This window comes from Pithys albifrons, chromosome 10 (assembly GCF_047495875.1).
Source record: "Pithys albifrons albifrons isolate INPA30051 chromosome 10, PitAlb_v1, whole genome shotgun sequence".
In the NCBI taxonomy this organism is placed as follows: domain Eukaryota; kingdom Metazoa; phylum Chordata; class Aves; order Passeriformes; family Thamnophilidae; genus Pithys; species Pithys albifrons.
Genome location: NC_092467.1, coordinates 31398193 through 31414100, shown reverse-complemented (window position 1 = coordinate 31414100; position 15908 = coordinate 31398193). Strand labels below are relative to the sequence as shown.

The window sequence follows — 15908 nt, the reverse complement described above, 5'->3', positions numbered from 1 at the left end:
AGACCAACCCCCCCTGGGTCCAATATCCTTTCAGGTAGTTCTAGGCAGTGCTGAGGTCACCTCTGAGCCTCCTCTTCTCCAGCCTGAACACCCCCAGCTCCCTCAGCCTTTCCCCACAGGGCTTGTGCTTATGTTCCCCCCACCCTGCCCTGGGCCTTCTGATAGTTGGGTCATGGTTGAACTAAACCAGAGGAGTCCATGATAACAAGTGGATTGATCTTTCAAGGGATTTACAAGGAAAGAATGTGTTATATTATTTAAAACCAAGCTTCTAAGGCTGAGAGAGCATGTTCCAGGCTGAGGAACATTTTCCCAAGGAGTGGGTTAATCTTTGTGAGCTAGACAGCTCACCCAAAACTTCTCTTCAGCATCCCCAAAACTGCAAATTTCATCATCTTTCAGAGCAAGAGAAATACATAAATCTCAGCATGATAAAGACTTGCACAGCAGCAGGGATGCCCTGGGCTGAGGTGGCTGTGAGGGGAGCAGGAGTCAGCTGTGCTCCACAGCCTCTGTGCTGTGCAGGAAGGCTGGAGGGGAGCAGGAATCAGCTGTGCTCCTCCAGCATTGTCTGGGCACAGCCCCCTCCTCTGTCACCCCTTGGCATCACTGCCTGTCCTCTTGTGGAGGGAATCCTGGCTGGAACAGAAGTACCCTCTTGGGCTGTTGTTTTTCTTCCTGTTTTGAATTCTTCCCCCTCTTTGTTTTATTTGTTTGCAGAGCGCAAAGGCTCGTGGTCGGAGAGACGCAATTCCAGCATCGTGGGCAGGCGCTCCCTGGAGAGGACCACGAGTGGGGACGAGGCCTGCAACCTGACCAGCTTCAGACCAGCCACTCTGACTGTCACAAACTTCTTCAAGCAGGTGTGGTGGGAGACTGGCTGATGGAGGAGCTGCTCCTTGGGGTGGTGCTTTGAGCATGACCTGAGTGATTTGTTTGTGGTGCTTGGAATGTTTCCCTCATCACAGTGGGTTTGTTGGATCATGTGTTAATTATCGTGGAATGGTTTGGGTTGGAAGGGACCTTAAAGCCCATCCAGTGCCACCCTTGCCATGGGCAGGGACACCTCCCACCAGCCCAGGGTGCTCCAGCCTGGCCTTGGACACTCCCAGGGATGGGGCAGCCACAGCTTCTCTGGAAAACCCGTTCCAACCCCTCCCCAGCATCACAGGGAGGAATTCAGGAAACTCAGGAGCACTGAAACTGGGTTCTGTGTCTGTGACTCAGCAGCACTGGGAGCTCCTTTTACTTGAGGGATTAATAAAATCCAGTTCTACAATGAAAAAAAATAAGGCAGAAAAATGTGACAGCGTTGCCAACGCAGCCTCTTCCCTGGGCTGCTCTGCAGCCCCTGTGGGGATGAACCCAGTGTGAAACCCCATTCAGGCTGGGCACTGAGCTAGCAAGGATGTACAAAAGCATGTATTTATTTACTTTGCTGAGATAGTTTTCCCTTGACAGCTTTGAAACAGCTTGTTTGATTAATTTGTCCTTTAAAAACTGCCAAACATTAAGATTTCAAATTTCTGATTCTTTATATTTTATTTTTTAACTTCCTTTTCTCCTCTTGACTCTAATGAGTTGAATACTACCCAGTGTTTTCCTCCTTCCGTTTGCTTCTTTTTTTTTTCCTGTTGTGATTTATTGCCTTTATTATCAGATGGCTTCTGCTCTGGGATACTTAGAGCAGTGGCAGAGTCACATTTTCTGTAATGTTTCCAAAATAAACAGAACTCTGAGCTACCAGAATGCGGCACAAGGAAAACTGACAACACACTCCCACTTCCCACTGTTTCTTAGCACTTCTCCTGGAAAGCAAAGGCTCCTTTAGACACATCCCAAAGGGAAGGCAGAGGAGAAGGAATGAGGCTCACTACCTGAATGACAGATACTTTTTCAAACTATTATACTTTCTAAAAAATGGATATTTTGGGGGAAATCTCTTAACAGCCATTTTCAGTTTTGAAAAAGATAATATTGATGGGGAGAGAAAAGGTTTTCAATTAAAAGTTCCTGCAGCTGTCACCATGATTAATAAGGGATAAAAGAAGGGGAAAGGATGGAGAAATGAAGTGTAATTTAGCATGTTAATGTTAACACCTTGTTCTGGGAAGGTGTTTGATGTCAGAGGAAAGAGTGTGTAGTGTGAGGTGGTTCATCCTCTCTCTGGCCATGCTGGGTATTGTTGAGGTGACCAAATCCTTCCAACCCCAACAGGAAGGTGACCGCCTGAGTGACGAGGACCTGTACAAGTTCCTGGCTGACATGAGGCGACCGTCGTCGGTGCTGCGGAGGCTGAGACCCATCACAGGTACCAGAGAGGCTCCTTGGGGGTCAGGGGTTAAGGGGTTTGGTTAATCCTTCCAATTGCCTTCAGTTCCTGGGTGAGAACACCCTGGAATCCTAAAGGGGCATGGACAGCCATCCCAGGCAGCCCAGGAACAGGTTTTTCACTGGTACAGGTGCACATGTAGCTCCTTTCACAGTGAGAGCAGCATCTGTGAGAAGAGGATGCAACCCCCAAAGCCCAGAAGGGGCTGAGGAACCCTGTTTTCCACTCTCTATCCAAGGGGAGATCCTTCTCCTGTGTAAATACAAACAGACTCCAGCTCTGTTTGAGAAAGGGAAACAAATGCTGGCACACCCACAGTGAAACCAGTCCCTGACCTGTGCTACTCCTGACAATATTTACTTAACCTGTTCTTAAAAACCCCCAGTGACAGCAATCCTGCCTCTTCCTTGGATCATCTCCCCAGCACTCAGCTGTCCTTGCACTCAGGTTGGGCATTAAGAAAACTTAGCAAAACTGTCTTGCTGCAAATGAAGCTTCCTGTGCTCTGCCAGGGCCTCGGGGCAGTGATCACAACCTTTCAAGCACTTCAGGATTGTTATTAGTGCACTGTGTTCACCTCTGGTTTGCAGCCTGGCAAGTCTCAGGGTGTTCCAGCCTTTCCTCAAACCCCTTCCTCTGATGGAGTGTTATTTGTCACAATAGCTGGGCCTCACAGGAGAATTATCTACACTGTGTTTCCCCAATCTGCCTATCAAAAAAGTATCTGTGACTTAAGATACATTTTTCTCTTAGTCCTTATTATCTGGTCCCCCAGTTGCCCTGGATGGCAGTTTGACTCACTGATATTTGTTTTTAACAAATCCAAATGGCTGTAATTTATTGTTTATTTATTAATATACAGGATATTAACCAGAAGAAACAAAACATTATGCTTTTTTTTCTGGTTTAAATGAACTTCTATTTATTGTACTAAAATCTTCTTACAGCTCAATTAAAGATAGACATATCTCCAGCTCCAGAGAACCCCCACTACTGTCTCACTCCAGAGCTGCTGCAGGTGAAGCTTTACCCAGACAGCAGAGTCCGACCCACCAGAGAAATCCTGGAGTTCCCTGCCAGGGATGTCTACGTTCCAAACACCACATACAGGTCAGAGTTTGGAAATTGCACATTTCAGGGCCTCAGACTGGCAAGTCTAGAAATCCCTCCCTTATCAGCTGGGCTGTTGCAAAACCTGGTGCTTGGGCAGCTGTGCTGTGCCAGAGGCAGCAGGAGGGTTCAGGGTGACACACACTTGTGAAGGGACAAACAGATTGACATCCAAGTTGGCTGTGAATGAGAGCACGAGAGAGAGTTCACCATGTCCCAGAATTCAAGGTGGAATTTAGCTGAATTGTTTTTGTAGGATTTTTCCTTTCTCTCTCTGCTAAAGTCATCGTGCTCTTATTGGTTTTATTACTTTGACACTTCCAGTGACCTTATTTTTCTTTGAAGTGAAGGATATAAGTGCAGATGGTGCATAATCCCTTTTCCATGTTGATTTAAACGCGATTTCTTTGTTTACAATGCTTGAAAAAATCTTCTAAAGATCTAGAAAATAGGCAATTTTTCTAAATATCTTTGAAAACAATAACCTTTCTATCATCCCAGGCAAGGAGCTGATTTCTTTTTATCATGTACCATTATTAATTTAAAGCTTTTTCACAGTATCTTTGAAGACATTACATGTCTGAGTGAAATTGTCTTTTGCAGCTGAGTAATTTCACCAGCTTACTCACCAAATTCACTATTTCTTGCTGTAAAATTTAGGTACAAGCCAGACTTTTATAAACCAAAGCTTACAATAAGAGTTCAGTCAAGTTCCATAGCATGCCCTTTGAAAAGTTCTATTTATTTATCTATTTACTGGACAGGTAATGAAACATTACAATACACCAGTACAAATAAGCAGCCCTGCTTGATCTCTTCTTTATAATAAATCCATGACAGCTAAAAGTATTTTTTGCACTGTTCTGTGATTAGCACATTCTGTTCACAGTTGTTTCACTCCAACAAATTACAATTTAGATCCATTTTCCATGTGGTTGCAAATGTTGAGATAAAAAAATCCGTGCTGTACAAGGGTTGGGTGAGATAAACAAGTCAATGTGACTCAGTCAACTCCTGAACTGGGGCCCTGATCCCTCAGCACCTCCAGGGTCAGCCAGGTGTGTCTCTGAGCCTTAGAGTGTCCTGCAGCTGAAGTGAAAGTGTGGATGTCCTCAGGAGCTGGACCAGCACTGTCACCTGGGCTGTGCCTGCAGGGCTGGTGCCACTGGAGATGCCCCACAGGCTGCTGTTCTCTGTTTGAGATTGTTTTGTTGGGTGCTCGCTTGGTCTTTCATTTCATTTCTTAGCTGGTTGAAGCCACAAAGGGTTGGCTCTGAGTCATTTCACATGAGAAAAACAGATATTTCAGCAAGCTTTGAAGTTCAGCTCTTAAGAGACCACAGTTATGAGGTTATTCTTCAGGTAGTGGTAAAAGCTCAGGGCTGTGCTCTGGGTCCCTGGCTGTGAGTGCAGCACTGCAGAGGGGATTGGCCTCAGCCACACTGCTGAAAACTGGTCTGGGAATGCCCAGAGCCCTAAAACGGGGAATTACCCATCCTTCATTTGCTCACAGAAACATTCCCCAGCAATAAAATGAACCAAACATCAAAGTAGGTACGTTAAGAACCAAAATTTCTTTTTTTTTCCCTGTAGTTTAACACCTAAATGTTTTTCCATAGCATTGCACCAGCCCTTTGTTTCCTGAAAGACTTTTTGTTTTCCCTGCTGCACAACTCAAATGCAACAGCCTGAAAACCCATTTCCTCAGGCAATATCATCCAGTCCATGGGTAGGTGGGTGGCTCCTGAGCATCGGTGAAAGCTCCATGTTGACATTGAGGCCTGAGTGAGTAAAAATAGTCACCAAACACATTGTAAGACCATGTCAGATGGTTCATGTGTTGGAGAAGACTCCACACAGGGTATGGATTGAGACAGGCATCTGTCAGTAAACACAACATCAAGTCCTTTGATGTGGCAAAGTTCAGTGTGTTCTCAATTGAAACGCATCAGGTCGAGCACTCAGTGGAAGCTTTTTATATCTGTTGGGTGTATCATTATTTTGGTTGACTTGAGCAGGTAGTATCTTCCTTTCTTAGGCTTCCAGTACAAGCCTTTTCCTCTGTCTAGCCTTCCCCTGGACCTCGGCGTGACGTACTTGCCGTTCAGGTTGGTCTCCTCGCACTCGCTGTGCCACCAACCCCCTGAGGGAACAACAACGTGGCAGTGTCAGTGACTGTCCCCTGTGCCCTGGCACACTGTGCTCCATCTCTGGGGAGCAGCTCCTGTTTGCAGCATCAATCTGCTTAGACCCTGAATTCCAGCAGAACTGGCTGTTACTCAGGATACCCCAGTCACAGAATGGGAATTGTAAAGGTTGGAAAAACCCTTCAAAACCACCAAGCCCAACCATCCCCCAGCACTGCCAAGGCCACCACTGACCATGTCCCCAAGTGCCACATCCACACAGCTTTGAAATCTCTCCAGGGATGGGGACTCCACCCCTGCCCTAGGCGGCTGTTCTGGAACTGGGCAGCCCTTTCCAGGAAGGAGTTTCCCCTCATATCAGTCTGAGTCTCTCCTGCTGTGACTTGAGGCCATTCCCTCTGCTCCTGTCCCTGTTCCCTGGAGCAGAGCCCGACCCCCCCAGTTCCCCCCTCCTGGCAGGGATTGCAGAGCCAGAAGGTGCCCCCTGAGCCTCCTTTTCTCCAGGCTGAGCTCCCCCAGCTCCCTCAGCCCCTCCTGCTGCTCCAGCCCCTTCTCTGGACACACTCCAGCCCCTCAATGTCTCTCTTGTCATGAGGAGCCCGGAACTGAGCAGGGTGACTGGTTGACACTGGGCATTGTTTCAGACACACAATTTTCAAGCCTAGGATGATGTACAAAGTGTTTGTTGCATGAAGCAGGTGCCTGGAGGGCAATTCTGTATCCTGTGGTTTAATCATTTAATTGCTTTTTCAATTGTTTGCTTTTTGCTGTAAACTGACAAACATAAAAGCTCTAGAAAATCAAAGCATTAAGAACCCTTTAACCAAATTATCTCTAAGGAGAAATGGCCTCAGCCTTACATCTCTTGCTCTTTTGAGAGTGATTATATTATGTGTACTTAACAAGCAGCTAAAATCTGCTTTTGAATTGAATCTCACTGTCATTCTTAACTTTTGGGTTGTAGTTAAAGTGGAGTTAAGGGCCAGTTTGCCTTGTGTGGTTTTTTGCAAGAAGGGATTAAACAATCCCACCTTGGGCTGCCACTGCAGACCAGGCATCAGGGCAGGGACTGCCCTTGGCTCCATAGCTCAGAGTGTCATCCTCAGGGTTTAGTCCAACCTCTGCTGCCTGTTCTCTTTGTGCTGTTGGCCATTTACACAAGAGGGCAGGGTTGGATGGGATTTTGGGAAGGAATTCCTGGCTGTGAGGGTGGGCAGGCCCTGGCACAGGTTGGGCAGAGAAGCTGTGGCTGCCCCATCCCTGGGAGTGTTCCAGGCCAGCCTGGAGCACCCTGGGCTGGTGCGAGGTGTCCCTGCCCATGGCAGGGGGTGGCACTGGATGGGCTTTGAGGTCCTTCCAACTCAAACCAGTCTGGGATTCCCTGATCCTCTCCAGTCTCTCCCTTCCCTCCATCCTGCTTCCCTCCATTCCTGTTCCCTTCCCATGTCTCAGCCATGGGAAGCACTGGAAGGATGTGCAGTGGATGCAGCAGCTCCAGTAACAAATCACTGGTGGAGTTGGAGAGCATTTTATATGGGCAGAGAGTGACAGGACAGGGGCAGTGGCTTTAAACTGGAAAAGGACAGGGAGAGATGGGATATTGGGAAGGAGTTGTTGGCTGAGCGTGGGCAGGCCCTGGCACAGGTGTCCAGAGAAGCTGTGACTGCCCCATCCCTGGGAGTGTCCAAGGCCAGGGCTTGGAGCACCCTGGGACAGTGGAAGGTGTCCCTGCCCATGGCAGGGGTTGGAATGAGATGACCTTTAACATCCTCCCAACCCAAACCATTCCAGGTTTCCCTGCCCCTGTGATCCATACAGCAGAGCCATTCCCACGTTACCATTCCCAGCAGGCCCATACCTAGGAAGTTCTGCGGGCAGTTGGCGGCGCTGGCGGTGCCCGTGGCGCGGTCGGGGGTGGCGAAGCGGAGCGGGGTGTGCTCGGGGAGGGCGCTGGGGATGGTGCCGGACACACGGGACAGCCACAGGGTGTAGCCACTCTCAGGGCCCCCCAGGCTGAGCAGGTACTGCACGTGGCGCCGCGCCCCCCGCCAGTCCTGCAGCTCGATCCGCAGCAGGTACCCCCCCTGCCTGGTGATGGAGTACGTCTTGTTCAGGCCCAGCCAGAACTCTGCTGCAGAGTTGGAAGGAAAGTTGTTAGCATGGAATTCTCATGAACACACCGTGGGTTTCAGATCTCTACTCCATCCCTATTCCTCACCTTTAAAATCATAGAATCAGTTGGGTTGGAAGAGACCTCTGAGATCATCAAGTCCAACCCTTGATCCAACCCCACTGTGATCACCAGCCCAGGGCACTGAGTGCCCTGGGCTGGTGATCACAGTGGGGTTGGATCAAGACATGGTGGATTCTCACTCAGTGCCACATCCAGTCTCACCTTAAACACCTCCAGGGATGGTGAAGCCATTCCAATGCCTGAGCACTCTTTCTGCAAAGAATTTCTTTCTGATATCCAACCCAAACCTCCCCTGGCAGACCTTAAGCCCATAAATATTTGAAAATAGGGGTTGAAATACTCTGCACAAGGGCAGGACTGGGGATTGTCAGAGGTGAGGATGAGGGACAGGAGTTTGTGGGAAAGGGGTTGTGGGATAAACTTTCCCTAAAACCTCACACTGTTGTTGAATTTGGTTTTACAGACAACCTGTGGGTAGTATGTGTGAAAATAGTATTTAAAAGGATTTATTAATTGCTTTAATTAAATCAATAATTTGATTCTTGGGGACTGTTGATCTTTGCAGAGATCTGCTGCTACGTTCTTTTTGTTTACCTCTGCTTAATTGCACATGGATGATCAATAAAAGCAAGAGGTATAAATGAACTGGAGCATCTCTCTTTAACTTTCCCACCTCATGTGAAACTCTGAGAGGGAGCTGGAGACATTTAAAAGGTGTAATTGGAACTGTGTGACAAATGAAGCAAATGACATACACAAAACCTAATGGCAACTGTTGCATGTTGAAAGGAAAGAGCTGCAGAACTCGACTGGGATTCCCTTGTGTGAAATGGGAATTTTTGTTCTACCAGAATTCTTGAAAATTAGTGTAATTAGTTTCATGTATTCATTAAGTAGCTCATTATCAGGGCAGGTAATTGCCCCATGTAGAAAGTGTGGCTGAATGTGAGTGCCATGTGTGCAGGTGGCATTTAATAAAGCCATAGGAGAGAGGATGGCTGAGTAAAACACTCCCCCAGTTTACAGGGGAGTAGCAGCAACCTGGTGCATTTGATCACCTCAGAAGGTGCCCTGAGCAGGACAGAGTTGAGAGCAATGCAAAACCTGGCCCTGAAAAGGTGTGGCTTCATCTTGGTGCAGCATTTGGGAAGTGAAGTCTTAATCAGGGAGCAATTGTAGCTTTCAGTATGATCAGAAAAAACTTAGCAGATGAAAATCTACCTTAGTTGTGAGTTACTGTCCCAAAATTGAGGGAAAAATTAAGATGCAGCGGGTCTTTTTTGTAAAGGAAATAAATCAGTATTGCTGCCCACGTTGGTGAGGTTTAGATCTGTGCTGAGCCTAGAAAGTCAAAATATTTTGCACACAAAAGAAGGCTCATCTCGTTGTGTGAGGAACATACTCTGGATGGGGTGGCCCTTGGTGCTACAGGGTCTTTGGAGCTGATGATTAACAGGGGCCCGTGGGTGTTTGCTCACCCTGCCCAGCCATGGAGGGGATTGGCCTCTGCCCAGAGAGCCAGAGGTGTTTGCTCAGGGAGCACACACAGCCCTGGGCTCTCCTGGGACTAGGAAAAGTTCTTGGGATGGTTTTAAGGGAAACAGAATCGCAGAGTTTGAGAGAAAGTAGTGACAGCAACTTCATGTGTGTATTTTAAAGGCTTTGGGGCGTGCTTATATAAATAGTAAAGTCTTGATAAAATAGCATTTAAAGCATTCTGGCCTTGCTTCAGTTTCTAAATGCACATTTGAAGGGGTATCTGTGAGAATTTTAGGGAGTTACACACTAAACCAGTGAGCTGCTCAGGTCTGATGGCAGGTTTGAGTGCTCTCATGTGAGCACCTTTCCCTAAGAAGATTCAGCTTCTCAAATCAGTTGGTCCAAAGACACCCAAAAAAAGGCATATTTACCATTGAGGTCACCAAACCCGTCTGTGTAGGCTTCCCAGGTTTGGTTGAAGTCCAGGGATCCATCCACTCTGTTCTGGATGACAGTCCAGGAGGTGCCTGTGCAGAGGGGAAATGAGTCACAGCTTGGCCTTATTCCCTGTCCATGAGTGAGCTCTTGTGTGCTCCAGTTTTGAGGTGGAATGAGTTAGATAAAAACTTCCTGAAAGGAATTCAATTGAGCCCAACTGAGCAGGGTGTGGGGCTGGTGGAGTGTCCCAGCTCACCAGACTGACCTGGTTAGGCTGCCTGAACTGGCATTCTTTCATTTCTGAAGCCTGGGAGACAGACAGACTGATAAAACAGAGATATGAGGAGCTGCAGACATTGGATCAGGGTGTCAGATCCTGCTGATAGTGCTTGGCTGCTGGGATGAGGTGCCAACACTGGAGCTCCAGGGAGGCCTTTCCCCTGACCAGGTCATGATACCCTCATTGCTCCAGTTTTAACCAATGTAAGCAAAGGGCATTTGGGGGCATTTTGGGGCATTTTTGCTCAGGGCAACCCTGTGGGATGCAGTTTACACACCCAAACACGTGCCATGGCACTCCAGGGCCCTGCAGGACTGGCATTGAGCAGCTCTGCAGGGTGCTGGGGGAGCAAACATGGAATAAGTGAACTGGCCAAGTTGTGTGTTCTCTGGGTGAGCAAACAGGGAATAAGTGAACTGGCCAAGCTGTGTGTTCTCTGGGTGCTGGCAAAAGGAACAGGTAAATGGGTTTCTTGAAAAGCTGGAGCTTGGGCAGGTGACATGACACACCTGGACCTGTGTAACCCACCCAAACCTGACAGAATTCCTGTCTCCAGGAATCGCCTCGGGGAGATACAGCTAATTCTCAGGGAATAACCCTTGTTAATGGAACAGAATCTTAGTACAATATTTGCTGTTTGCTTTTCTGTGGGAAATCTATTAATGGTTGCAATATAATGGCATTTATAGGTGCTATTTTTATTCTCCATAGCTAAAGGTGCTTGGAGTTTTGATAGATTTCATTTATGCCACAATCACGTGGCATGAATGAAATACATAAGCAAAAGGTGAGTAAAGAATGAAAGCAGAGTAAGGGAGATTTCAGGATATGGAAAACCTGAGCTCAGAGCACAGATAAGCCAGTAAGAGAAGTCAAGAGGATACATAAATCATGATAAGCTTTTTTGTACTTCAGGACGAGACACAGTTGTTTGGCTTATAAGAAACTACTTATGTGAAAATGAGACTATTGCTGGCACAGCTCTTACCAAATTTCATTTCACAGTAGACATCAAAAGGTTCTGAGCCGTTGGGCTTAATGGTATAAACACCACTGAGCTGCTCCCCCCTGTGATAGAGAGCAGTGCAGTCAGGAGCAGCACCTGCAAAGCAAACAGCAGGTATTTAGAACTGCTGGTTTGGATGTGGGAAGCTGTGAGAAAAAAAATAGAATGCTAAATTTATTTAATGCAATAAATGTCATGGCATGGGTAGACTGCTTTGGGCATGATAATACAGCTGCCAAGTTGTACATAGGTTGGAATGTCTGGTTGCAGTTTAGAGGATATTGGAAAATTTCTAAGGCTCTGGCAAATGGATTTTCTACGCTGTGTGAAGTCCCCAGTAAATACCATTTCCCCTGCTGGGCTTCACCAGTGCCTTTCAACTTTAGGGAAATCTCTTCTCAGTCTTCTAATTAGCCAGTGTGGAGTGAATTAGTTCTGCCATACTCTGTAGGACAGATATGGGTAAGAGGGTGGTCACAGCACATGTTTAGAGGAGGTGGTGGGTGCTGGGGATGGGAGTGCTGCATTATTGGGCATGGGCCTGTGTGTCACCCCAGAGACAAGTAACCTACAGTGGTGCTGAATAGTGAGGGTACTTTTGTTCCAGGCAGGAACTGTAGCTCCTTCCCACAGCCCTGTGTGTAACATAAGAGTCTTCTACTTTCAGTCTTTGACTTAAAATCCTGCTCAGAACTTTCAGAGGGACTGTGAGTGCAGCGTGGGGTGTAGCCAGGTGTGAGGGATGAGGTCTCACCATCAGCTCTGTGTGTCCCAGCAGTGGCATTGAGCACAGGAACAGGGATGCTCATCTCTGCTTCAGGCTGTTGCTCTGGGAAGGAGTTCTCTGTGAGCTCCTGGAGCTCTATGTGGTTTAGCTGAAAGAACCATAATTGCACTGTTAATTTCCCAAGGTTCAGATTTGTGGCTCAAGCTGAATAATCTTTCTTGTGGATCTAATCCTTTGGAACACCCAATTTACCACCTAAAAATAACTTTAGCACCGTGCTGGGGGGTTTCAGGTGCAGGAAACTGTCTGAGCTGCCACTGCTCAGACAAGGTGGGATTCATGAGGGCAGCAAGTGCCCCGTTCTCAGGAGGGGCACCTAATGGGCAAACAGATTGAACTTATTTCCTCAGGTGGCATCACTTGGGCAAATGGCACCAACAACTAAAGAGCACAGAATACACAGTTCCCTAGGCTGGAATGCATTTTCATAACCTCCTCTTAGCAATAAATTAAATATGAGCATCTCTGTTACGGTGACACGTGAACTGCAGATTGGGGCTCCCTGTGGGAGTGGATATTGGACAGGAAGAAAGAGGCAGAAAGTAATGAGGCTTCAAGACCAATGGAAGTGTAATAATATGATGGATAACAAGAGACAAAACAAAATGAGCAGTCACAAAGTGCAACAGGCTGGAGCTGGGGGTGGTGTCTCAGGGTTGTTGTTGGTGTGCCTGTGGGTGCCCAGAATTGTCCATCCCCTCCTCTACAGGGACAAACTGACCCAGGGCTCAAGTCCCTCAGCTCTGGGGAGGTGGAAAGAGCAGCAGGGGAGGGTCCTGTACCTTGTCCTCCAGCTCCAGGATTTGGCTGTGCTGCCTGTTGAGCTGCACGTGCTGGTCCTCCACGATCCTGAGCAGCTGCTTGATGTTGTTGTCCTGCTGTTCCACGAAGGCCTGGGGGCAGGAGGGGACCAGGGGGATGAGGAGCAGCAGGACACCTGCCCAGTGGTGCTGCCTCTGGAGCTCTGTCATGGGGCCAGTTTTGATAGGCACAAACCACTGGACTCTGCTTTTCCTTTTCCAGAGAATCGTGGAATATCCTGAGTTAGAGGGGGCCCGCAAGGATCACCCAAATCCATCTCCAGAGGGTTGCCTGCTTTGCCTCTAAGGGGAAGATTTCTTTGCTTCTGAAGTGAACACTCATTTTTTGGACACAAACTACTGGCACTTTTTAGGCTTTTTTTTTTAATTTCTATTTTCTTTCCATTTTCACACGCAGAACAATTTATGTCCTATGGAGTTTGGCCCTTGATTCAAACTAGATCTATGTCAGTGACCAAAAAAGGGAGCACTTCCCAGCATTTGGGATACCAGCTTGGGATTTGGGAATTTAGGATTCACTGCCTTGACTCAAACATCCAGTATTTTTTCATACAAGTTGCTTGGCCTTTTTATGCTTCTGCAAAATACAGTTAATATTTCCTTTTCCATAGAAACCCTTATGCCCACCTAAATACTTGCAGGTATAATTGTATTAATGTATTAATTTTGTAAACACTTGTAAAGTCCTTTGGCTCTGGAGAGCCCCTCTAGATGCCCCTCGTTAAAGGTTTGATCTCCCTGTTTCCACACTCAGCAGGCAGTTTCTGGTGCCTTGGTTTGGGATGAGATGATGACAACCCACAGGTGTGGGAATCACATCATTTCCCCAAATGCAAGACTTTTTGATCATTGCAATAACAAAATATCTTAAAATTTTGATTTGCAACAAAAAAAAATACTGGAAATGATGCAGAGCTTTGTAATTTCACAGTTTCTCAGTGATTTCACTGGGGGATTTTACTGCAGGATATATAATAGATTAAGACAGTGATTCTTTTAAGGCTATCACGGTGATTTCTGAACACACAGAGTAGCACCAGAGTGAGGGGAAGGGGGAGCAGGAGCTGGTGTTGCATAACCCCCAGAGATGGCACCGAGTGCCCTTTGGCTCTGCCTGTCAGGGCCTGGCACAGGTCACTTACTTTGAGTGAGGAAATCTCCTTTGTCTCTTGCATGGAAGGCTGGGTGATGGCCAGCTTGGTGACTTTGTCCTCCAGCCCCCACACTTTCTCCTGCAGCTGGATTTTGTTCTGGATGAGGTCTTGGATCTTCAGGTTCATCTCCTGCGAGAGGTTCTTTATCTCCTCGTTGTTGATTTGCAGCCTGGCCGTGGTTTGCCTGAGCTGTTCCTCTTCCTCCTTGATTTCACTGGTTTGCAGGGAGAGCTCATAAAAGGACCTATCAAAAATGTAAAGTTTCTGGAAGATGTCTTTCATCTGCCCCTTGGTCTTGTGGACAAAGTCTTTGAGGCCGTGGCCGAGCTGGAGGAGCCCGTTGGCCAGGATTCTGACATCATCCAGCATGGCAAATCGGGACTTGGTGTCGGCAGATCCTGCAGAATCCACAGAGAAATAATCCTTGTCAGCTGAGACAGCCAGGGGGGCCATCAGCAGGAAGAGCAGAAGGATTTTCATGTCTTCCCTTGCGTGGTTCAGGCTGCAGAGGCTTTTCCCACGGGTGGTTTTGCTGTGTGGCTGTTCTGGGTGGCAGAATCGGATCTATTTATACTCCCCTTCCTTTCAGAAGGGGCAGCCAAGGGTTAATCATTAAACTGAGTGCAGGACTGTAACCCCTCTCAAATGTAGGTTGAAATCTGGGAAGATAAAACTGAGAGACAGGCACGTTGCTGATTAAACTGGCTCCGAACTTTCCCATCTGCCAGAGCTTCTGCTGGAAAACGTTATTGATGGCACAGTGCTTCTCACACAACTCTTTTTAATAGATTAATTTTGGGTCATAATCTTGATAAGGGCTCAAACTGCTTCCTGTTTGTGTTGTTTGATTCCTGTTATTGCCTGGGGAGTGTGAGAGGCTTTGCCACACTGAGGAGCAGTTCAGGTTGTGCAGCTCCTTCATAAGAGATGGAAGGGCAGAATATTCCCAGATGATTCACACGACTTGACTCTCATCTTGTGCCACTTTCTGATGTAACTCATTGAGCTGCAGTGGATTTGCTTGTCAACTGGCTCAGATTAAGTGAGAAAGAGGGAATTAGGTCCAGAGATTGCCTGGATGTGATTCCATTGTGTTAAGGTTTGTGCAGTAATTTACACCATATAGAACTTCTCTTTTAAGAGCTGCTTTCCAGAGGTGGGTGAGATAAATAAGACCTCGCTTACATTTCTCACCTTAGCCCTTTTTTTTTTGTGCTGTTTAAGATTCACACTACATAAAGCAAAGCTGCAAGTGCTCTGAAACAAATGCCCTGTTCTGCTGTGGGTCTCTGCATGGAAACAGGGATGTTTTTTCAGTAGTATTGCAGTGTGAGTGAAAGGTGTTTCTCTTTCTGGGATCACTCATAGCAATCCAAGAAATCACAAGCAACCCATGCCCAGTGTAGTCTGTCCTTTGGAGAGTTTTTGCAAGATTCTTGTGTGTTCAGTAATTCTTCCTCTGCACTTTTTGTTGTGTTGTTCTTGTACAAATGCACTTAGTACATGAAGCATCCATAGAAAAATATTTTAACAATGGAGTCGTTAAAGGTTTCAACTCCCTGTGTGTTGAGGGGTTTATAATAATGCAGGTAACTGCTCACCCATCACTAAATATTGTGAGACTATGTTAGATTTCAAATCAGTATTTGAGAATGGAGAATATTTTATGTCTGTAGAGTTTGGATCAGAGTTACTGGAGTATCTAAAGTGCAGAAAAACAGCAGGAGTGTGGAGATCTTCAGGCCCAGCTCTGGGCAGAGTGGGGATTCTTCAAAGAGGGTTTGCTGCCATAACAGGTGTTCAGGTTGCCCAGAGAAGCTGTGGCTGCCCCATCCCTGGGGGTGTCCCAGGCCAGGTTGGACAGGGCTTGGAGCACCCTGGGTTGGTGGGAGGTGTCCCTGCCCATGGCAGGGGGTGGAATGGGATGAGCTTTAAGTTCCCTCCCAACCCAAACCATTCCATGATTCTGATTCTAAGTTGTTAATGCTTTAACTCTTAAGGATTTGAAAGGTTTTGCTTTGAAGTATAGATGAAGGTAAGTAAGACCTGATAACCCCATTAAACACTTCCATTGTTCAAAAAAGGTGAGATAAGGATGAGCTTTTTAAGGTTTTGTGTTATCTGTAGGGGAACTCTTGGAATTTCACCTGTTTAGCTGAA

The 15908-nt window shown here is 47.0% G+C and overlaps 2 protein-coding genes across 12 annotated transcripts in view; one reads left to right on the top strand and one right to left on the bottom strand.

Moving 5' to 3' along the window:
* DOCK7 (dedicator of cytokinesis 7) overlaps window positions 1-15908 on the top strand; it is a 97969-nt gene that overhangs the window by 34950 nt on the left and 47111 nt on the right. For all 11 annotated transcript variants that reach the window (XM_071565769.1, XM_071565768.1, XM_071565765.1 and 8 more), the window contains exons 12-14: window positions 721-863; window positions 2218-2311; window positions 3280-3442. In XM_071565769.1, coding sequence (XP_071421870.1) covers window positions 721-863; window positions 2218-2311; window positions 3280-3442 — 400 coding nt within the window. The remainder of the gene's footprint in view (window positions 1-720; window positions 864-2217; window positions 2312-3279; window positions 3443-15908) is intronic.
* ANGPTL3 (angiopoietin like 3) lies at window positions 4166-14297 on the bottom strand. Its single transcript, XM_071565775.1, has 7 exons — window positions 13737-14297; window positions 12556-12666; window positions 11741-11861; window positions 10969-11082; window positions 9694-9789; window positions 7448-7720; window positions 4166-5585 (listed from the first exon to the last, which is right to left on the bottom strand). The coding sequence occupies exons 1-7, from the start codon at window positions 14226-14228 to the stop codon at window positions 5404-5406; spliced, it is 1389 nt and encodes a 462-aa protein (XP_071421876.1). The 5' UTR covers window positions 14229-14297; the 3' UTR covers window positions 4166-5403.

Excerpts from the sequence above, each read along its gene's own strand:
- ANGPTL3 (XM_071565775.1), bottom strand. The coding sequence starts at position 14,228 with ATGAAAATCCTTCTGCTCTTCCTGCTGATGGCCCCCCTGGCTGTCTCA. Across the intron at positions 11,862-12,555 it reads TCCTGGAGCTGGAGGACAAG|CTAAACCACATAGAGCTCCA; the intron begins GTACAGGACCCT and ends TGGTTCTTTCAG. Across the intron at positions 11,083-11,740 it reads TGGGACACACAGAGCTGATG|GTGCTGCTCCTGACTGCACT; the intron begins GTGAGACCTCAT and ends TTTGCTTTGCAG.